Source organism: Bos taurus, chromosome 19 (genome assembly GCF_002263795.3).
Source record: "Bos taurus isolate L1 Dominette 01449 registration number 42190680 breed Hereford chromosome 19, ARS-UCD2.0, whole genome shotgun sequence".
NCBI lineage: Eukaryota > Metazoa > Chordata > Mammalia > Artiodactyla > Bovidae > Bos > Bos taurus.
The window spans coordinates 26,090,574-26,112,735 of record NC_037346.1 but is presented as its reverse complement, the minus strand read 5'-3'; the positions used below and the strand labels follow the sequence as shown (position 1 = coordinate 26,112,735).

Genomic DNA, 22,162 nt, shown 5'->3' with positions numbered 1-22,162 from the left:
TATTAATATATTCTAAACAGCATTCTGTGAATAAGGGAAAGGAGACCCAAGAAAGAAGCCAAACACAATATGTACTAGATTCACTTTTAATGGGTTTGAGTCGTGCAAATGCTGATGCTTCTACAGACCTATGCCTGTTTGAATAAGAAACGAGTCTCAGAACACAACAGAAATCTGAACTGAGCTCTTTCCTGCAAGTTATAGTATTCTGATCAAATAAAATATAATAAAACTCTTGCTTCCCCACAGGTGCAGTGTCTCTTTATAGTCACAAGGAATGGTATCTAAATGCCTGGCCACCTGGCCACAGGTTTTCTTGAGAGCTGAATTAAATGGATTTATGCATCACAGTATATAATCAGTTCTTTCCACAGAGCACAAACTTGCCTCCTTTCTGGCATCTCTTTATTCCTAGCAGAGATGCAACATTAAGGAAGGGTTTCTACCAAGAACTGGGTGTTGGGCAGTTCTTCCCTTTGTAAATGGGATCTGTGCTGCCCTCCATGATTATTAGAAGCAGAAGACAAACATCTGAGGCATGCAATCTGCTTGGAGTGCATCTATTTATTAATACACAAAGGTGCTCAAGGGAACTAGTGATTCACCCAGATATGGATTTCACAGGTTGGAAAAAAAAAAGGCAGCACACCATCAGAGATTTTAGGGATTGAAAAGAGTAGCTCAAGATGAGATTGTAACATCACTGAAACATTTAACTTTCTTAGAAAGTTTAAAGTGTACTTATCTGTGCCCTGCAGCTAGGTATAAACAACCATATATCTCTTTGTAGTAATATGGAGCAGGGATAGGCTTTTCCAATCTGATTTAGTCCCTGAGCAGCTACTTGAAAAGTTAACTTTTTAAAAAGCCTGATAAAAAAACTACTGTATCAAAACTCTACCAGAATGTTACAATGATAAATATATCTTTGTAGAGAAACACAGAAGCTATTTACATTTATTTAGAAGCTATTTACCCAATACTCCTGGTCAGAAAAAATACAAGATTTCCTGAAACAGTTCAGAACTCTGAGGTGCACAAAAATGATTAAAAGCTAAATTTTACTTGCCCTAGAGAAAGTTGTGCTTAGTTGATTAGTTGTGTCCGATTCTTTATGAGTCCATGCATTGTAGCCTGCCAGGCTCCTCTGTTCATGGGGATTCTCTAGGCCAGAATACTGGAGTGGGTTGCCATGCCCTCCTCCAGGGGATCTTCTCAACCTAGGGGTTGAACCCAGGTCTCCCACATGGCAGGAAGATTCTTTACTGTCTGAGCCACCATAATTTGCAACATTATGAGAAACATATCACCCCACTCCCAATATTTTTTACCAGTGTGATGAATGTTTCATTAAAAATACAGTAATTTCTTTTACCAAGTCAGGCTACACCTCCTAGGACTCTTAAATAAGTGAGAAAAATACAGTTAAGTTTTTTTCTGAATAACTTTTCATAAAGTCAGCCCTGGTAAGAACAAGAAAAATCTAAGAATTTAGCAAAACAGGGTATTTAGGATCTGTCGAATCTTCTTTGGCCTTAACATAACTGTTTTTAACAAGAAGAATTCACACGTGCCCAGATAGCTGGGAACACTGGCTAAAAGTCTGACTGCTCAGACGCACAGCTGGTGCTGAGGCAAACTTGACACACACCACCGTGGACTCATGAGGCCTGGGAGGGGTGTTCCTGTCCGCCAGGGTCTCACTGAACCGAAACGAAGACACCATCCATTATCACTGAAGGATCTCTCAGGCCATTTAGGCCTCTGCTTAAAAGCTGTATGATTCACTGTATGTAATGACCAGAATACTGTATATAGTGTTTAGACCAATTAAGCACAATAGAAGTGCTAATTTTGGCATTTTCCAGGCCAAAACATTCTCTAAGGAAAGTCTCAGGTTTGATTCCTGGGTTGGGAAGATCCCCTGGAGGAGGAAATGGCAACCCACTCCAATATTTTCGCCTGGGAAATCCTATGGACAGAGGAGCCTGGAGGGCCACAGCCCATGGAGTTGCAAAGAGTCAGACATGACTTAGCTATTAAACAACAACGATTTTCAAATTAAATAGTTAAGAATGACTTTTGGTGTCTTTTCCCTTCTCAAAATATGAGAACAGGAAGTCTGTGGAGACCCTTTATCCCCTCAGACAAATGTGGAAAATGAGTGTGAGAGAGGTGCCAGCAGCAAAGCCAGGATGTCCCCTGGTCCCTAAGAAGGAAAAACATCATAGGAAATAAGATAAAAGAACATAAACACTAGATGAGGGGATGAGATGAGTCAAGGCTGCCTGGCTTCACTTCCACTTACCCCCAGAGGCCTGGCCAAAAGGGAAATGCCTTAAATTCAGCTCAGTCACTCCTTAGCTCATGGGTTTATGGCCCAGAGACAGAGAGAGAAGGCCATGCTGGAGGCCATCACACTACAATCTGAAATGAACCCTGAATGTTAACTGGAAGGACTGAGGCTGAAGCTGAAGCTCCAAGACTTTGGCCAGCTGATGTGAAGAGCTGACTCACTAGAAAAGACCCTGATGCTGGGAAAGACTGAAGGCGGGAGGAGACAGGGATGACAAAGGGTGAGACGGTTGGATGGCATCACCTACTCGATGGATGTGAGTTTGAGCAAGCTCCAGGAGATGGTGAAGGACAGGGAAGCCTGCCGTGCTGCAGTCCACGGGGTCACAAAGAATTGGACATGACTGAAGGACAACACATAAGATCAGCCTTCCCACTTCAGAAGATACAAATACTTCACTCAGGAACTTCTCTGAAAGCAGGGTGGGGACAGGTGCTTAGCCTCTCTGCTGTGAAAGCTCCCTGCCCTGGGGAGTGAGGTTAGGTGCTCAGCACCTCCCTGTTGAAACAGAAGTTAATCTTTTCTGTTACAAAACTTCATGCAGATAGATGTTCAAACAGATCCAAGGTCAGGAGCTCTGTGACCTCTTGTGACCTCTGCGACCTCCCCTTTCCAGACCATCCCCCGCAGTCTCCAGGACTTGGGGGTTTTGCTGTACCCGATCCATGGCACGTACATAAGCAGTAACACCAACCAAGCACCTCGGCACTCAGTCTACCGTGGCTTATCATGGGCACGCACAGCTCTGGGTACTTTCTTTTCACTTGCTCTGAGCCTCATGATTCCGATCCTTTAAGTATCATCACTCCCACTTGGCAGATCAGGAAACTGAGGCTCAAAAGTAAAGGAAGTCACCCAAAGTTGCCCACCAAGAACCCAAAGCATCATTTTGAAGTCTCCCAGGCCTCTACATGTCTGTGCGGTTCAGTCTGAGGAGTTTAGACAAAGAGGCTCTCAAGCTCCTGGAGGCCAGGCATGACCCACCCATAACCACCGTGGCCTCTGTAGGTGCCAACGTTTAGAGGTCGCAGCGAGGCCGGCTGCAGCCCGGCTCCTGGCACCAGGGCGGCTCAGTTCCTGGCAGTCCTCAGCTTCTTCCTGAAGAAGTCGGGGGCGGCCTCGTACAGCCACTCGGCGTCCACGACGCACAGGTCACGCATGTAGCACTTGCTGGTGAAGAGCAGCTCCGTGTACACGACGCAGGCCGGCTTGCAGTGGAAGAGCACGGACGAGGGATGGATGGCCACCGGCTGGTGGGTGTCCGTGGTGGCGTAGGACCCGTCTGGCTGCAGCTCAGCGGTGCTCGTGAAGAGGCTGTGTGCCAGGCATCGGCGGATGCTCTCCGTGTCCCCCCGGGAGGACACAATTGGCATGGACATCTGGTTTGGGAGGAAGCGAGACATGGAAAAGACCCAGACATGAGCACTGCACAGCCACCCATGGTGCATGGAGCCACACTGCCTACCGCGCAGCCTGGTGCAAGGCCCCAGAGGAGGCTCGCATCCAGGGTGGACGCGGACCTCTGGGAAGCTGCCTCAGAGGCCCGAGGTGAGCGCAGGCAGAGGAGCACCACTTCCACCTTCAGTAAAAGACGAGAAAACTCACAAAGCCCAGGGATGGTCTAGCAGGAAAGCCATTCAAGTACAAGGGTGGAAAAATGTATGCAACACAGAACAGGCCACTGTGAAAAGACTTGTGTGCTCAGTCGCTCGGTCATGCTCGACTCTTTGTGACCCTATAGACTGTAGCCCACCAGGCTCCTCTGTCCACGGGATTCTCCAGGCAAGAACACTAGAGTGGGTTGCCATTTCCTTCCCCAGGGCATCTTCCCTAACCAGGGATTGAATCCGCGTCTCCTGTTTCGGCAGGTAGATTCTGAGCACTGAGCCACCTGGGAAGCCTGGAAAGAAGTTACTTCAGTGCTAACAATAGGCTGCTGGCATTGGACACGGGCCTGGGTAAGGGTGACAACTGTCTCCTAGGGGCATGTGGATGGCCCGCACTGGGGGCTGTCTCAGAAGACGCCTTACACACAGAGACGCCTGGTCACCACAGAGTTGTTCATGGCAGCAAAACGAGGACACTCAGTGCTCAACGCAGGAGACTGCGACACAAACCACCCCACCTCTGCGGTAGAACGTGCCTCATAGTCATTGAATATAGAAACATGCCCTCTAAGAGGGAATATAAGCTGAGAGGAGACTTTTTGGTGGATGGCTTGGCAATGTCTATCAAAACCTAAATTCCCCATCCAGAAGTTCATTCTCTGTGCACCAGAGCACAGACGTTTATGCAGGAGGATGATCACTCTAGCACAATCCATATGACCACCACTAGGGACTTGGTTAAATAACTGTAGTGAAGACCGGAGCGAAATGCTACCAAGTCAATACAAAGAACGATAGACAGATACAGGCACTGAGAGACAGCCCAGATACAAAGTGAAATTCAAGGCGCACTCTAAGTGGAAAAAAACAAGTTTCAAAACAATACATACATCAAACTTGTTTAAAAAAGAAAATTTATATATCCACATATATGCGTAATACACGGACGAATAAACAAAAACATACATACATAGAAAAAAATTCTAGAAGGATCTACACTGGACTATTGCTTCTCTTTGGAGGCGCAAGATTAGAGAAACTTTTATACTTTCTACACAATATATCACTATTTTCTTATTTTAATTTTATTATTGGAGTATAATTTCTTTACAATGTTGTGTAGGTTTCTGCTGTATATATATCACTATTTTCTGCACTCTATCAACTTGTAACAAGTATGCACTGCTTTTATAAACTGAAAAAAAATGACAGGTATTTCCACTAAAAAAAAAAACTTAGGAAGAATTCTAGTAACATTGGAAAACACTATTAAAGTTTATAAAAGCTGGATATAAATCATATATACAATGTATTAATAACTATCCATGTAAAAATATATTTAAAAGCAGAGCCACCAGGAAATGGACCAAACTGGTGAGAGGTGGAGTTGTGGGTAATTTTTACTTTCTTATTTAAAAATTTTCCTACAATGAGAGGTTTTTCTGCAATCACTAGTGATAAGCAATTTGAGAATTTTCACCTAGAAAAAGGTGACAGCCTAGCCCCCCAAAGACCAGCAGGAAGAAAAATACCTTTATGCAGATGTCCCTCAGCTGTGCTCTGACTTCAGCTACTAGCATCATATTCTTGCTGTTAACAAAGTTCTCTTTGCACCATTCCTGAACGGGGAGAAAAAAAGAGATGTCACAGTCCTCTCGCTTCTACAGAGATAAAAATAAAGCATAACTTTTATTATAATTTTTTTTAATTAAAAAAAAATTTAGTCATAACATGCAGCATTCGGGGTCTTAGTTCTCTACCACGAATTAACTGCTGGACCACCAGAGAAGTCCCAGCATAATTTCTAGAACATAGTTTGAATTCAAAGGGAAAACTGCAGTTGCCAAAAGTAAATACAAGAAAATATCTTTATATCAAAAAGCATGAACCATATTGAAAACCATAATGGAAAAAGAATGATGACCTTCAGAATATATTAAAAAAAAAAAACACCACCACCTACAGATCAGTCAGAAAATGACCAAGAATCCAGTACAGCCACAAAGGACATGGACAGACAACTCACAGGAGATTAACTACAAATGACAATGAACTTAAGCAAAGGCTCTTGGTCTCTTGAGGAATCGAGTCAGTACAGTTTCAAATAACGGAGATACTATTTGATGTTTTCAAACTGCAGTGCTGGAGAAGACTCGCGACAGTCCCTTGGACTGCAAGAAGACCAAACCAGTCAATCTACAGGAAATCAACCCTGAATGTTCACTGGAAGCACTGATGCTGGAGCTGAACCTCCAATACTTAGGCCACCTGATGCGAAGAGCTGACTCACTGGAAAAGACCCTGATGCTGGGGAAGACTGAAGGCAGGAGGAGAAGGGGGCAATAGAGGATGAGATGGTTGGATGGCATCACCAACTCGATGGACATGAGTTTGAGCAAACTCTGGGAGATGGTGAAGGACAGGGAAGCCTGCAATGCTGCAGTCCATGGGGTCACAGAGTCGGACATTACTCAGCAACTGAACAACAACTACTTCATATCCATCAACCTGGAAAACATGAAAGTCATTTCAGCAAAGTTGGAGAGGTAGGTGGAAATGGGAACTCTTCTGCATGACTTTGGGGAGGGTAAAGAGGTGTTGACACTCTGGGAAGCTGGATGCAGCTGCTCCTAGACCAGCAGGTCCACTCCTGGGTGTCGGCTCCCGAGAAACCCTCCCCTTTGTGCACAGGAGACCTGGACGGGATGTGCACGACGGGGCCACAGGCAGAAATAAGTGGCAAAAGGGTAGTGTGAGGAAGCATGTGTAGCATACGATGCCCGTGGACAGGAAGTGAAAGCACGATGTTGCCCAGGGAGGTCCAGACCCACTTCAGGACAGTGGTTACAGGAGGCAGGGAGGACTACACGAGGAGCAGCTTGGGGCTCTTGCTGTGTCCACAGCATTTATTTCCTTAAAAATAAACTGACGTGGCCTTCCCTCGTGGTCCCATGGCCAAGTCTCTGCCCTTCCACTGCAGGAGGCATGGGTTCCATCCCTGGTCAGGGAAGTTCCACATGTCACACAGAGTGGCGAAGAGAAAATAAACAAATAAATTGAGGCAAACAGAGCAAAATGTTTACAACTACTAAACCTGGGTGGTGGCTTTTTTTTTTTAAGAACTGACTGCATTAAAACACAAAGTTAAAGCATGCGTGCTATGGCACGATTATTGATTCTTTTGGGAAGGGCAGCCACTCGACAGGCGGGACCTTAGTTCCCTGACTAAGGATTGAACCCAGGCCACGCAAGTGAAGGCCTGGAATCCTAACCACTAGGCAAAAAGGGAACTCCTCCAAATATTTTATTTATTTACTTTTAAAATTGTACTGATAAACGAAGGAAGGTATTGCCGTTTTCCATCTTGGTCCCGGGAATGGAAATGTCACACAAGCAAAAGCTGCTATGAAGAAAGTTAGGGGCAGGTGGGGAAACAAACCATCTGGTAGCCAAGAAACTGGGTCACCAGGTATTACCACTTCACCTGCCCAAGTTAAGTAGGAGGGAAACACAAGCAGAGAGAAAGGCTGAAGTCGTGTCTTCCCTAGTAGCATCTCTGGTGCACACGTCTCTGGAATGACGTCCAGCGTTCTGTGAGGCTCTTCAGAAGGCACAGCCAAAAAGGGAAGGTGTCCTGAAACACAGGACCAAAGGGAGGCCCTGTGTGAGAAGAGGAAGAGGACAGGGCCTACCTTGTTCCCGCCGGTGTTCTTGAAGGTCCGGTAGACATTGAGCAGGGTGAGGTGATCGCCCTCGCTGGACACAAACTTCTTCCGCACGCTCTGCACTTCATCCCGCCGTGATGGAGGGTTGTAGAGAATGCTGTCCACAGACAGCAGGGCGACAATGGTCAGTATCTCCTCTGTGCAGTGGAATTTGGGGGACAGGAGGATGGTCTGCAAACCACAACGAAACACTGTGTGAGTCCAGTTTTTTCCTGGCTTCTGAATTTCCATTCATTGCTTCTGCAGCTTCCCTTGTAAGGCGTGAAGGGGCAGGTGTTTCTAAAACCATGACAATATAACTTATGCTCTTTTATATATTCATTTGTATATTATTTTACTTTCTGTAGAAGGGACAGCTGCCTTTCTTGTCTGATCCCATATAGGTAGGGCTCATGACTTCATTGGTGGAGGAATGGCAACCCACTCCAGTATTCTTGCCTGGAAAATTCCATGGACAGAGAAGCCTGTGGGCTTCAGTCCAGGGGGTGGCAGAGAATCTCATGACTGAGCACACACACACACATGACTTAACACGAGCCTGAATCACACAGAACCTAAGTCGAGGTTCGACACAAAGCAGGCGCTGATAACTGTTTAAGAGAAAAGGTGAAGATGGAAGCACTGGGCTGAGGCGTCCCCTGTGGGATGGCCGACCTGTAAGGTACAGGGAGGGGACTGAGAAGACGGTGGCACTTACTTTGGCAAATTTGGGTTCTAGTGGGAAAGCCGCCATCTTTCTTCCCATTGGAGTTAGGGTGAGCTGGCCATCCCTGTGTTCAAGGGCACCGAGCAGCTCCAGCTGGGCGATGGCCGCCTGGATGTGATCTAGACAGACATGAAAAGGAGTTGAACACTCAAAACAGGATGGAGCTGCAGCTGCTTCATCACATCAGTGCATTTCTGACGAGCCTAAGTCAAACCACAGTAATGACCACAACCACACTGTCCCCATGAGGTATTTTTCAAAACTATTCATGACATCACTGTCTTCAGCTCATCTCTTTTCATTTTTTTAATTTTCCAAAAATAATTTTGCTTATTTTTGGCTGTGTTGGGTCTTCGTTGCTGCATGGGGCTTTTCTCTCGTTGCAGTGAGCAGGCTTTTCTCTACTGTGTGGGCTTCTCATTGCGGAGAACAATGGAGCACAGGCTCAATAGCTGTGGTGCACGGGCTTAACCGCTCTGTGGCATGTGGGATCTTCCTGGACCAGGGATCCAACCTGTGTCTCCTGCATTGGCAGGCAGTTTCTTTACCACTGAGCCACCAGGGAAACCCTCAATTCTCTTTTTAAATAGTGGTCTGCAATTTGGCGATATGTATGCAAATCTGAAGCCCAGCAAACTTACACTTGTGAATTGCACACTCATTTACCTGAACCTCGTACAGGGACCTGTGTCTCCAGATGGACACACACAACAATGAAAACACCAGGGGGCCTCGGGAGCCCCTGGAGGGAAGGACACTATTTACTCTTTAATTCCTTTTTAATTTGAACTACGTAAATGTATTACCACTAAACATAAAGATGCATGTCTAAGGATGCAATAAATATACATGTACAGAGAAAAAATGATCTATAAAATGTATTAAGTGAAAAAAGCAACGTGCCAATGTCTACCAGGAGAAGGATAAATGCATCTTGGCTTATTCATAGAATGGAATAGTATTTAAGTGATGAAAATACATCAAAAGTAAACCTTACAAAACATGACATATGAAAGGGAAGGTCACCAGAAAATCAAGACATAAACACGCCAACCAAAACCATGCTTGTGCATGCAATAGATATTCAAGAAAAGCAAGGGACTCACAGATCAAACCTGGGTGGTGGCTGACCTTGAAGGAGGAGTGGGAAGGAGGTGAGGGGTTGGGGGTGAGAACAGGTGGCCCCAGGGCCTGTGGCCCCAGTAACGGGCACACAGGTGTGGCTTCGCTACTTCTACCTGACACGTATGTTCCTCCTTTTATTTGGTGGTGGTGGTGGGGTGTTGCGCGGCATGCAGGATCTTAGTTCCCTGACCAGGGATTAAACCTGTGACCCCGGCATTGGGAGCTCAGAGTCTTAACCACTGGACCACCAGGGAAGTCCCCGTTCCTCCTTTATATGTAGGAATTTAGTAACTGATAGAAAAAAAAAGTATAGAATGGACTGAAACAGTGTTGCTATTTATGTTTTGAAAAGGAGACTGTATGTACTTACCCGCATAGATTTCCTCTAGGAGACACTAGGAAGCGGCCACAGTGGTGGCGTGGGGGAGGGAAACCTGTGGAGGTCCATGCCTACCTACCCACTGTTTACTTTTTTTTAACCAATTGCACTTCTCACTTTAAAAAAAAAGGAAATGTATGTGTTGAAGGGATGCCAAGGGCTAAGCTACTATGACAAAGAATCCCAACTATTTTTTCTTCCTCCATGGAGAAATTCCCAGTGAAGGGCAGAGACCCATCAAATTCCAGTTGAAAGCAAAGAAACACAATCTGTTCAGTCCCTTTGCAAAAGTCCAAGTTTGTTGGGGCTGCAGTAACCCGCGGACCCCCCTCCACTACCTTCCCTGGTTCCTGTGACCACGGAACCCACCCAAGATGGTGCCGACACGAAGCCCCTGACTCTGCACCAACGTGGTGTGAACAGCACCAGGTCTCTTCCGTAATTGTGAGACTCTTCTCTGGGAGTTAAGGTTGTTATTCCCCCCAGTTATACTAAACAACAGGATACCAAGGGCTTCCCTGGTGGCTCAGTGGTTAAGAACCCACCTGCCAATGCAGGAGACATGGGTTTGATCCCTGCTCCAGGAAGATCCCACATGCCACGCAGCAGCTAAGTCCATGCGCCACAACTACTGAGCCTGTGCTCGATGACCTAGGAGCTGCAACTACTGAGCCCTCGTGCCCTACAGACTGTGCTCTGCAACGAGAGAAGCCACCGCAATGAGAAAACCAGTCACCGCAACTAGAGGGTAGCCCCTCCTCGCCGCAACTACAGAAAAGCCTGCGCAGCAACAAACATCCAGCACAGCCAAAAACACATAAATATATAATAATAAAAAAAGGAGAGTGCCAGTAGGCCTGCTGTGTGGAGCCCACTGGCGGCCCCTTCCTGTGTGCCCACCTCCCTGAAGACTCCACTTACCTGGAGACGGCTTGGACATGAAGTCAAAGGTGAGCACGTTTGGGATTTTCATGGCGAGGAGCTGCAGCATCACGCTCGCCAGGTTACACCTGCAAGACAGACAGACAGGTGGTTCACAAGGGTGCCTGACCCCCCGGCCAGCAAGGCAGAGCCACCCACTAAGGAGCGTCAGTTGGAGGAGATACAGGCTGCAGGGACGGGACCTCGGGACAGATGGCAGGTGGGGAGCCCCACTGGCTACCTCTGGATCTCTGGCACCGTCATCTTCTCAAACTTCTCAAACTCATCCTCCGTGTAGAGCCGGTAACAGATGCCGCTGTCCTCTCTGCCGGCCCGGCCCGTGCGCTGCCAGGCCTGGGTCTTTGATACCCGCTGCACAGCCAACACCTCCAGCCCACTGTCTGGTGGGAGAATGGCCAAGTCAGAGCTCTGCTGATCATGTGAACAAACTCCTTCTAGAACGTGAGGCAATGAGAAGCATTCCTTGGGATACCCAGGATTCTTTCTGCAACACATGAGTCCAGAAAAACTCAAGGCTACATTGGAAAGTGGGCTTCCCTCATGGCTCAGTGGTAAAGAATCCACCTGCTGATGTAGGAGATGTGGGTTCAATCCTTGGGTCAGGAAGATCTTCTGGGGGAGGAAATGGCAACCCACTCCAGTATTCTTGCCTGGAGAATTCCACGGGCAGAGGAGCCTGGCAGGCTACAGTCCATGGTATTACAAAGAGCTGGCCACCACTTAGTGACTAAACAACAATATGTCAGAAAGCACGTAACCAGACTGGTTTGTGGTGAAAAGAGGCCTCGCCATGAACACTGTGCGAAATCTGTGACTACAGCATCAGAAGGACCTTGAGCTTGGGGCAGTGGCCAAGGGGAGTAGATTTCAGAGGCCTTGGCTTAGGTCACAGTTGAAAACAACCCCCGGGGCGGCCTAGCACGCAGGGGTCCTCCAAGAGGTGGCATTTTCAGTGCCAAAACCCAGTTTCCAGCAAAGCAGGATGGTTGGTCGCCCACTGATCATGACCCCAAAACGAAACGCCTCCAGTCCCTTGTGTGCCACGTCCTCGCTCCTGCTCTACTGTAAAAGAGACGGCGTCAATGTCACTACACCTAGGAGTAAATGAGACTGATTTTCTTGATAAAGGTGTATGCCGTGCCAGACAGTGCGGAGAACCAAGCCCTTTCACAAACATGGTCCCCAAGAAACACACGTGAAAGTCAGCATCCTTGAATGCTTAGCAGTTCATTTGAAGTGAACATCCGGGAGCTATCATGTCAGCTGCCTCAAATCCTCCGTGGAATAAAGCAAGGTAGAAAACAGACCCGAATAAAAATGACTTCAAGCAAGCTGCGCACTGCACACAGTCGGGTAACAGCTAGTGCCTTGGCCCAGCTGGGGCTGGGGTCCTGCTTTCTTTCTGGGAGACTGGGGATTGAACCAGCTCTGCTCAGATATCATTCCCCAGGAAGCCTCTGATGTGGTATCAGGCTGTCCCTGGCCTGACAGCCACCATTCTCGCCCACCTTCTGATGGAGTTTCAGTCCCTCTGCCCAGGTCCTTGACCCTCTGTCCCCAGCTTTGCCACAGATGGGCTCTTCTTCCCTGCCTCTCATGTCTTTGTGGCCCTGCCTGCTAGACGGGGTGCCTGGTTATTCACAGACGTGAAATGCTCAGGGGGGGAAACTGCGGGACCACGGGCCGCTCACTACACAGAGAAGAGACGCCAGGGGCCACAAGTTCTCACCGGGGTTATACTTCTTTGCTTTAACCATGCCCGTGTCAACTACATATTTTATTCCTGTAATGGTTATGGAGGTTTCAGCGATGTTGGTTGAAATGATCACTTTGCGATAACCCTAAAAGGAGGAAGAAAACCAAAAAGCCACATGACACACGTATGATGCAGAAGTTTGAAAACATATTCCTCATTGTTAACTGTCACAGTTCACTCATGATCAAGAAGAGATGACTCCGCTATCTGGACAGTTATTAATACTGATGGCCGGGTCAGTACTGGGTTGGGGGGCTGGGTGTGTTTCAGTCTTAAAGGCTTATTTTGAGGTGATGAGGGGTGGTGGGATGGGCATTAGAGTCAGGAGGAAGTAGACGTGGCCTGGGATCCTGGCCCTGCCTGGTACCTACTGTGCCCCATGGACATCTATCACTTCACCCCTTGGGGCCTCAGGGTTTCTGAACTGGAATGGTGACCTGCCTTGTGGTTCTTGAGAGGATGAAGGACAGTGTGTGTCTGGTGTTGGCGCAGCACCTGGCACAGCAGGGGTCCCAGGAAACTTACGGTGGACACGTGCTTGCTTACTGTGGACACTGGGAGAGTCACTCAGGGAGCTTCCGGCTTCTGCTTGCGTCTCTCCTTCATCCCCATGTCTCCCTGTTCCTACCGTGGAAGAGCCATGTCTACAGCCCTGCATTACATGCTTGCGTCTTTCCAGCTCGTGAGAGAGATACCTGGGCACCCTGTCCACACATCTTATCTGGAGCCTGCTGACAGGGGCGCAGGTCCCACTGGTGCATCCGTCTGGGTACCCAGGGATGGGGCTGGGCGGGAGACAGGGCGCACTCACCTTTGGGGCCCTCTGGAAGACGCGCAGCTGCTGGGCATAGGGCAGGGAGGCGTAGAGTGGAAGGACCAGCATGGAGGGGCAGCCGTCTGGAAGGTGCTTGGCGATGTCCCGGCAGGTCTTACTCATGGCTTCGATCTCCTCCTGCCCGGTGAGGAACACCAGGATGTCATGCGAGGAGGGGGCTTCCTACAGAGAAGGCAGAGTAGGGTTCCTGGGGTTCCTGGGCCTTGACAGCTGCGCAGGTGGCACAGAATAGGACAGTGACCGTTAATGAAGGTTCCAGTTATTCTTAACTTTGGACCTGTAACTGAGCTAGACTTTGGTGTTGCCCTTGGAGGGGAGGGAGGAACTTCACCAAATGCACAGCTGCATCCTATTCAGGTTAGCCAGCTATGTTTAAGAATGAATTAAGGGGGAAGAAAGAGACATAATAAAAAACTAAGGGAATTTGGAAGGGAAATTACCAGATTGCTTTTTGCAACAAGAACCATGCCATGAAAAAGCACAACCACACAGGCAAATAAAATCTGCCTGGAGCTGCCTTCCTTTCATAATCATCTTGAAAGATGAAAGTGACAAAGGAGACAGCTTAGAGAAACCCTGATCCATGAAAATTGCCAGAGGCTGGAAAAGGAGCCCTTACTGAATGAGGCCATCAAACGCACTTTCATAAACCCCCAAAGCACCCAGAACTTGGGCAAGGGCTTGGTATCTCAGGGTTAACTGGGTCCTTCACCTTGAAAAGGGAAGAACATCTAAGTGTTAAGTACATATACCCATGACCCAATCTTCTTTGAAGTCTATTTAGATACATTAATTTGTAGAGTGCCTGTTTGGCAAAATAACTGAAAAATGTTCAATAATTATCTGTATTTGTGAAGGTGTGCAAGTTGCTCAGTCATGTCCGACTACCTATATTTGTATGTATGTGTACATGTAATAAAGGCAGATATGGCTTAGACAATAAAGAATCTGCCTGCAATGTGGGAGACCTGGGGTTTGATTTCTGGTTCAGGAAGATCCCTTGGAGAAGGAAATGGCAACCCACTCCAGTATTCTTGCCTGGAGAATTCCATGGACAGAGGAGCCTGACAGGCTACAGTCCATGGGGTCACAAAGAATCAGACATGACTGAGTGACTAACACCATTTTTTTCTTTCTGTATATATAATATGGCTATGTTTGCATACATGTATCTATGTATTTGTGTGTGTGCATATACTTTTTTAGCTCAGTGTTAAGAGGACAAATGTTCAGAGGTACACACACATAGACAGGATAAAATCTAAAACAACAAAAGCTCATCACTAGGAGGACTCATCAAAGCTATTACATAACTTGAGGGCACCACAGGTATCATTCATAAAATACCCTTATCTCAAGTTTGCTTCTGGCAGCTAAACAAGGCTGACTGGGACTTCCCTGATGGTCCCATAGTTAAGACTATCCCTTTCAATGTAGGGGACATGAGTCTGATTCCTGGTCGGGGAACTAAGATTCCACGTGCTATGGGGCAACTAAGCCTGGGAGTGCAACTACCAGCCTGTGTGCCACAACTAGAAAGTCTGTGCACTGCGACCACAGACAATGTGTGCCACAATGAAGACCTGAAGCAGCCAATTAAATACATAAATATATTTTTTTAAAAAGCTGACTTCTAGATATTTTCAGAAAGTTAATGGGAAGGTAAAAACAGTCAATTACATACAAGTTAAACCAAAAAATGAGGTGATACACTCAAATTTTTAAATAAATGTTTACTAAAATGAAAAACCTGTTGAAATGTTTCTCTAACACATTTTTTTAAAAAGAGAACTCTAAACTGCACCCCCTTATTGGCTAATACACCAACTTTTTATTGTTCAATGAGACAGAATATCACATGGAGTAAAAGGAGGCAGTGTTTCCTAAGACTCCTTTCTACTCAGTTCTACACGTGGTGTCTTGGTTGCAACACAAAATGTGCTTCTTACTGGGGGTTCTGATCACATTGTGCGCATGGGCCACTGCTCTAATACATGGAGGTTTTCCAGCTCAGTTGAAGAAACATGCTGGCCAGGGTTTAATTTTTTTTTCAGAGGAAAAGAGAGATACTATAAAAAAGTATAAAAACGGAGACATGGCAAACAAATTCCTTATTCACCTAAAGAACACAGCTTACAAAGCAGTTTGGTCTGGCAGCTTTTCTTCTCAAGGCTGACTGTTCAAGGTCAAACAGGCCTTTCCAGGAATCCACTCCCTGCGGCCTACCTGGTGGATCTGAAATACGGAAACCAGGGCGGCATGCAGGTAATCGTGCTGGGGCTGCTTGGTGTAGAAAATCTGGATCGGGTGCTGCCGGCCCTCCAGGTAGAGAACGGGGGCTCCGTTGAAATACTGGGAGAACAGGTCCACGTCCATCGTGGCTGACATCACAAGCACCTGCCGGCGAGAAGGGCGCGGAGGACGGGAGAAAGGCTCGGGCCAGCCTTTCGTGCCCTGCCAAGCCCTGAGGGCTGCTTGGGAAGCCGCACTGCCCTCCCCCCGACCCCCAGCACCTTTGCCCCGAGTCCCGCAGCAGAACGGCTGCACCCACTTTGAGAGGCAGCTTCCCCAGCTCCTTTCGCCTCTTCTGTGCAGCTTTCACCACCCCGAAGAGCACATCCGTGTGGAGAGTCCGCTCGTGGGCTTCATCCAAAATGATGCAGCTGTACTTTCGGAGCAGGCAGTCCGAAATGGCCTCGCGCAAGAGCATGCCATCGGTCAGGAACTTGATCTTGGTGTCATCTGAGGTGACATCGTCGAAGCGCACCGTGTAGCCGACCTGCGCGGAGATACCACTCATTCATTCAGCAAACATGTCTGCTGCACCCAGTGTGCCCAGCACGGCACCAGGCGCTGGTGCTAGTGCAGTGAACATGACCCACTCCAACCCTGCCCTGCTCCCAGGAAAATGGACACACGCCCTCAACTGCAACGATGAGAAACTCTGCAAAGAATGTAACACTAGTTCCCTCCCCTCAGCTACTTCAAACGAAGCAAGTGAGAAGATGCCCAAGATGTTTTTAAGTCGAATGTGTGAACACAAATAAATCTGACTTATATACACTTCTGGAACTCATTCTCAATAACCACCTATATGCTAGGAAAATGCTTACAAGTTTGTAGAAAGACATACAGACGAGAGACCTAGCAAGTGTTCCTGAAGCCTTAAAAGTGCTCAAGGAAAACAACTAATTTATTCTATTTGCCAACAGACTTTGAAAGCAAAGCAAATGGGACTGACAGACCCTCTGATCTCTAAGGAACTAATAAAGAACTGAGTCTGAAACAACTGTGGCAAGAAAGAAACGTGGCAACAAAGAAAAGAAAGAAAGAAGCTTGAGATGTATAAGTACTCTTGTTTAGAAAAATAAAAAAGTCAGGGAGGTGGCAGGGGAGAGCGGGAGTGAGGTGTGGGGGACCAAGAACTGTTAGTGAAAAAGAAGTTAGGTACCAGCTTCCCAAGTTCTGTTCTCTTCTCATCAGAGACTCTGGTAGCCAGAGAGATGGCAGCCACTCGGCGAGGCTGGGTCACAGCAATGATGGCCTGGCGGCCAATCCCCGCTTCGTACAGGTACTGAGGGATCTGTGTTGTCTTCCCTGAGCCTGTTTCTCCTAGGAAAGAAAACAAGTCTCATTTAAACCTGAACAGAAACAAACTTCACCAAAAAACAAAACAAAACAAAAAACCCAACAGATCAAAGTCAGAAGGAAAAGACATAAGAAAAATACTCGAGGGACTTCCCTAGCACTCCCAGTGCAGGGGGCTTGGGTTCAATCCCTGGTCAGGGAACTAGATCCTGCATGCCACCACTACAGATCCCTATGCTGCAACTAAGACCCGGTGCAGCAAAATAAAAATAAATACATATTAAAGAAAAGAAAGAAAGAAAATAAGTTGATAAAGTCATGGGACAATGTGTACCCATGAATTCTGCTAGTGGAGTGTTAACTGGAATTGCTTCTCAGAAGGTCAAACTATAGTAGGAAAATCTTTAAAATGTTTATACCCTTGAACCACAATTCCACGTGTAAGAACTGACTCTAAGGAAATAATGATGTGCATAAAGAATCAGCTTCAAAAGTGTTTTATTCACCTTTGCTCATGACAGTTAAGTTTGGCAAACAATGTAAATGGTTAGCAATAGTAACCAGTACAGTAAAGACATACAGTGAAATACAGCTGTTATATAAAAAGTCCTACTTTTCGAAGGGATAAATGAGATGTAAATGTATTGACATGAAGAGACATCTGTTCCGACACTGCAGCCATAGCAGACTCCTCACCCAGCCTGCCGCCTCCTTTCAAACCCTCTGCCTTTGCCCACTCAATTTTGAAGTATCTGCTCCCACACTGCCTGCGTGACAAACTCCACAAGATCAGTTAGACCTCAAACTTTCTCCCCAAGGGCTGCACCTGCCTCCTCTGTGTTCCTTAGCGCCTCGTTCATCTCTCCTCCATCACTGATCACTCTACACTGTGTGAGAGCGTTGAGACGTTTCTGTTTGCCTCCAGCATCAGAAGTCCTGGGAGGACAGAAGCCTGTCTCTTTCATGTACCTGAGCACTACATACAGTAAGCACCCAACCTTATTAGTACCCTCCTGTGTTTCCTTCCCAGCACCTGACCAGAACACAGAACTGTAAGCCTGGGCATCCCTCCTTCCACAACTACCACTGCCCACTCTGCCGCACCCCCCCCCCCGCCCCGCCGCCCTACCGACTTACTGAGTCCTACAGGCCCATTGGCCTTCCATTTTCTCCCCTATGGTTCATCCTTCCTGACCTGGACACGAATCATGGACGAAGAACTTGATTATCTTGCACTTCTCCTACTGAGTTCATCAGGCAAAACCCAAACTTCGATCAAGGTTTCCCTGCCCATCTCTTCTGCTCCTACGCCAAGAAACTGAGCACTGGGGACTTCCCTGGTGGTCTGGTGGTTAAGAATCTGCCTTCCAAGGCAGGGAATGCAAGTTCGATCCCTCGTGGAAGTAGGATCCTACATGCTTCGAAGTAACTAAGCCCAAGCGCCACAACTACTAAGCTGGAGCTCTAGAGTCCATGCTCTGCAACGAGAGAAGCCAGAGCACCCCAACCAAAAACCTCATGCAGCTAAAGTTAAAATAATAATAAAGAAACTGAGCATCACTATAGTAAAATAACCCAACTGGGCAGACAATGACCTTAGTTTGCCATGGGGCCAAATGCACCTGGGTGCCAGCACCACGGCTGACCCTTGTTTTTGCAGCCCCTTTCCCCTGTCCCCATCCTCCCCAAGGACCCCGTAAGTCCCATTCTCAGCAGAGCTCCCGCACCTACTTCATAGAAAAAATGAAATCCTCAAAGTCTCCCTCCATCTCCTACAAGCTCTTCTGCAGTCACTCCATTCTTACCACCTTCCTCCAGCCCTCTAACCTCTTGCATGGCCTTCCTTCTATTCCAGGCCACCGCTAGATCTAACCCTTGTTGCCAAGGGCCCCCTTTCCCCATGCCCTCCGTCTCTGCTGTTAGTGCCCACTTTCCATCTTCAGCCTCCCTCTCTACTGAGTTCTTCCCCTTAACCTATGAAGACCTGCAAGGTCCGCTAGGTCCCCCTGCTTCTTCTCGAAACAGAAGTCTGTTCCCACTGCCTTCATGAGATCCTCACTTCCAGCCCAATGACAAATCAGCTCCCATCCCACAGCTCTGCCAAAACAGAGCTCACCTCCATTCCCAATCAATAACTCCCACCCAATCCAGTGGGCATTTTTTGGGTCCCTACTCACTGGACTTCATTTTTGCATTTGTTCACTCTCTTCTTCTTACAACTCTGCTTCTTAGACTATCAGCTCTCCTAGATCTCCTTTCCTCTTTGAAGGCTCATCCTCTCCGTCCTTCAGGGGCTCCTCTTACTCAAAACGTTGGGGATCAAAGCCCCTTGCAATCGGTTCCCGGCCCTCAACTCTGCCTCAGTTAGTGCACCAGAAACTACTTCTTCCCTCAGACCGGACTGTCTCGTCTCCACTTTGTCTCTTATACCGCAGGCTCTCTCCTCTGTGTCCAACGCCTTTCTAGGTCCACCCCCTCGCCGTCCCCTCAGTACCGGCTCAGATCCACTTTTCTAAATTCCCCCAAGTCTCCGGTGCATCCCTCTATCCTTCCGGCCCAGAAGGCGAGTTTTTGCCTAACGCGTGGTCACTCGCCCGGACCGTGAGCACCTCCAGAAAGGGGGACTGCCCGACTCCCTTCCGAGGCCCCTCTTCTGGCCCCGAACAGAAATAGGCGGTCAGGTTTGTTGCAGAAACGGATGAAAGACGGTGAGAAGCACCTAAGAAAAGCTGTTCTCTCAAGAGAACGAACGGGGAGCGAAGGACCCGCCAGCACGGTCACTCACCGATAAGGACGGCGCTGTCCAGGTTTCGGAGCTGGGCCAACAGCTGGCCTCGCGCCTGGAAGATGGGCAGATTCCGGCGCTGCTGCTCCACGGCCTCGGGGTACGGGCTGGCCGAGGGCTGGGCCAGGGGCGGCTGCTGCCTCCGGCCTCCACCTCCTCCGCCGGCGCCCGCTGCCAGCAGCATCACCGCACGCCGCCCGGGAGGGCAGGACCTGGCGCGGCTCGGAGGCCCGGCGCTCGGCCGGAATTTCTTGGCCGGCGGGAAGCCCGCCTCCTCGGGCATGTCGGGAGGGCACCGCGACGGGAGGCGCCGCGACGCGAGGCGCGAGGGCGGGAAGCTCCCGCGGCTCTAGGGAACACACAGCTAGTGCGCACCGCCCCTTCCCGCCACGTGCTAGTGGCTCCCAGCTACGCGGCTCACCTCACGGCCACCCGAGGCCTTTAAGGGGACTCCAACTCCCAGCATGCACTTGAGAGCGTGGCGAGGCTTTCGCTTCCCGAGGGCGGAGAGAGCAGGGTCTGAGGTACAACGGGAAAAAGATTCGTAGCGACAACAGTGAAAGACGGTGTGTACGGTTCCGCGGAAACCTAACTGCATAGCAACCACGGGGTTCTTGTCTGTTTTGTTTCCTGCTAACACTATTTCTTTCCAGTAAACACACGTTTCCTTTTTCTCTGCTACAGTAATACTCGCTCTTCAAGAAGTGTTTAAGTTTGTAAAATTAATGAGGAATACACAAGTGAAAGTCGTTCAGTTGTGTCTGACTCTTTGCAATCCCATGGACTATACTGCTTTTCATAGAATTCTCTAGGCCAGAATGCTGGAGTGGGTAGCCTTTCCCTTCTCCAGGGAATCTTCCCAACCCAGGGATCGAACCCAAGTCTCCCTCATCGCAGGCGGATTCTTTTATCAGCTGAGCCACAAGGGAAGCCCAAGAATACTGGAGTGGGTAGTCTATCCCTTCTCCAGCAGATTGTCCCAACCGAGAAATCCAACCGGGGTCTCCTGCATTGCAGGAGGCTTCTTTTCCAACTGAGCTATCAGGGAAGCCCTGTGAGGAACACACAAGCATTTACATTATTTAGTCCTCCAAACAACTGATGTTATATACTAGATACTAATGTCATCCCCATTTTACAGATGAAGAAACTGAGACTCTGAGATGACTCAGATGTTGGAGTAACTGAAGGTTGAAAAGGATACTTGTGATCATCTTGTGTTACAGAAAAAGAAGAAAATGCATGATACATTCTAGGACAATCATACATTCTCCTCAGAAAGTAGCTATCCCAATGGAGGTGATCTGCTCCTGTAATACAAACAGAGGAAGAGGAAGTCTGATGGAACTAAAATTGTCTTTTACCCTTCCTTTCCCTGACTATTCCTGCCAGGAATAGACTATTCTCTGACTATTTCCCCGACTATTCCTCTCTTTACAGGACTCCCAGTCTCATACACATGACAATCAATGAAAAGACTTAGAATTCCAGTGGGAAATAGGATATAATTAGTTCTTCCTTCCCCTCCTAAATGCAAAACTCTAGAGGATTTGCTAATTCGCCACAGAAAGACTGGCAAGTAGCTGTTTGCGTACAGGAAAAGCAATTTCCAGAGAATTCATGGTAAACTTCAACTCACTTTAAAGATATCAGGCACCTTCTAAAGTTCATTTTCTTGGGACTTTCCCTGTTTGTGAACCTGTTAAAAATTCTCCTTCCCCTTTCCTCCAGATCAGAAGTAATTTTCCTCTAGTTGTTGATGGTATAGTGACCAGGGGCTACTGAAAATGTGCATGTTGAACCCTAATAGCACATATGTATTTAAGAATGTGTGTGTTTAGTTGCTCAGTCATATCTGACCCTTTGCAACCCCATGGACTATAGCCTGCCAGGCTCCTCTATCCATGGGATTCTCCAGGGAGGAATACTAGAGTGGGTTGCCATTTACTTCTCCAGGGGCTCTTCCCGACCCAGGGATTGAACAGCATCTCTTGTGTCTCCTGCATTGGCAGGCAGATTCTTTATTACTAGCACCACCTAGGAAACCCGTATTTAAGGATAAATTGACTTTTAATTCCTTTCCCCTAAATGTTAATTTAGAAAGTCAACCCAAAACTAAAAGGGGAATAACTGTCTTAGTCTTTCCAGGTTGCTATTATAGAATACCACAGACTGGGTGGCTTACAAATAACAGAAATTTATTGCTCACAGCTCTGCAGGTGCCAGCCTGGTTGCCTTCTGGTGAGGGCCATCTTCCTGGTTCATTGCTGCTACTTTATGTATAATATATGGCTGCCTGAGGTCTTAGTTTCGGCATGTGGGATCTTTTGCTGCTGTGCGTGGACTCTCTAGTTGTGG

At 47.8% G+C, this 22,162-nt stretch overlaps 1 protein-coding gene across 1 annotated transcript; it reads right to left on the bottom strand.

The window, feature by feature from the left end:
- Positions 1 to 76: 76 nt before the first annotated feature.
- DHX33 (DEAH-box helicase 33) lies at positions 77 to 20,189 on the bottom strand. Its single transcript, NM_001435043.1, has 12 exons — positions 19,805 to 20,189; positions 16,883 to 17,043; positions 15,983 to 16,210; positions 15,658 to 15,828; positions 13,408 to 13,593; positions 12,570 to 12,681; positions 11,061 to 11,220; positions 10,820 to 10,908; positions 8,386 to 8,513; positions 7,656 to 7,859; positions 5,496 to 5,582; positions 77 to 3,735 (listed from the first exon to the last, which is right to left on the bottom strand). The coding sequence occupies exons 1-12, from the start codon at positions 20,085 to 20,087 to the stop codon at positions 3,427 to 3,429; spliced, it is 2,118 nt and encodes a 705-aa protein (NP_001421972.1). The 5' UTR covers positions 20,088 to 20,189; the 3' UTR covers positions 77 to 3,426.
- Positions 20,190 to 22,162: the final 1,973 nt, after the last annotated feature.

Excerpts from the sequence above, each read along its gene's own strand:
- DHX33 (NM_001435043.1), bottom strand. The coding sequence starts at position 20,087 with ATGCCCGAGGAGGCGGGCTTCCCGCCGGCCAAGAAATTCCGGCCGAGC. Across the intron at positions 13,594-15,657 it reads CCGTATTTCAGATCCACCAG|GAAGCCCCCTCCTCGCATGA; the intron begins GTAGGCCGCAGG and ends CCTTCTCTGTAG. Across the intron at positions 5,583-7,655 it reads AGAACACCGGCGGGAACAAG|GAATGGTGCAAAGAGAACTT; the intron begins GTAGGCCCTGTC and ends CTCCCCGTTCAG.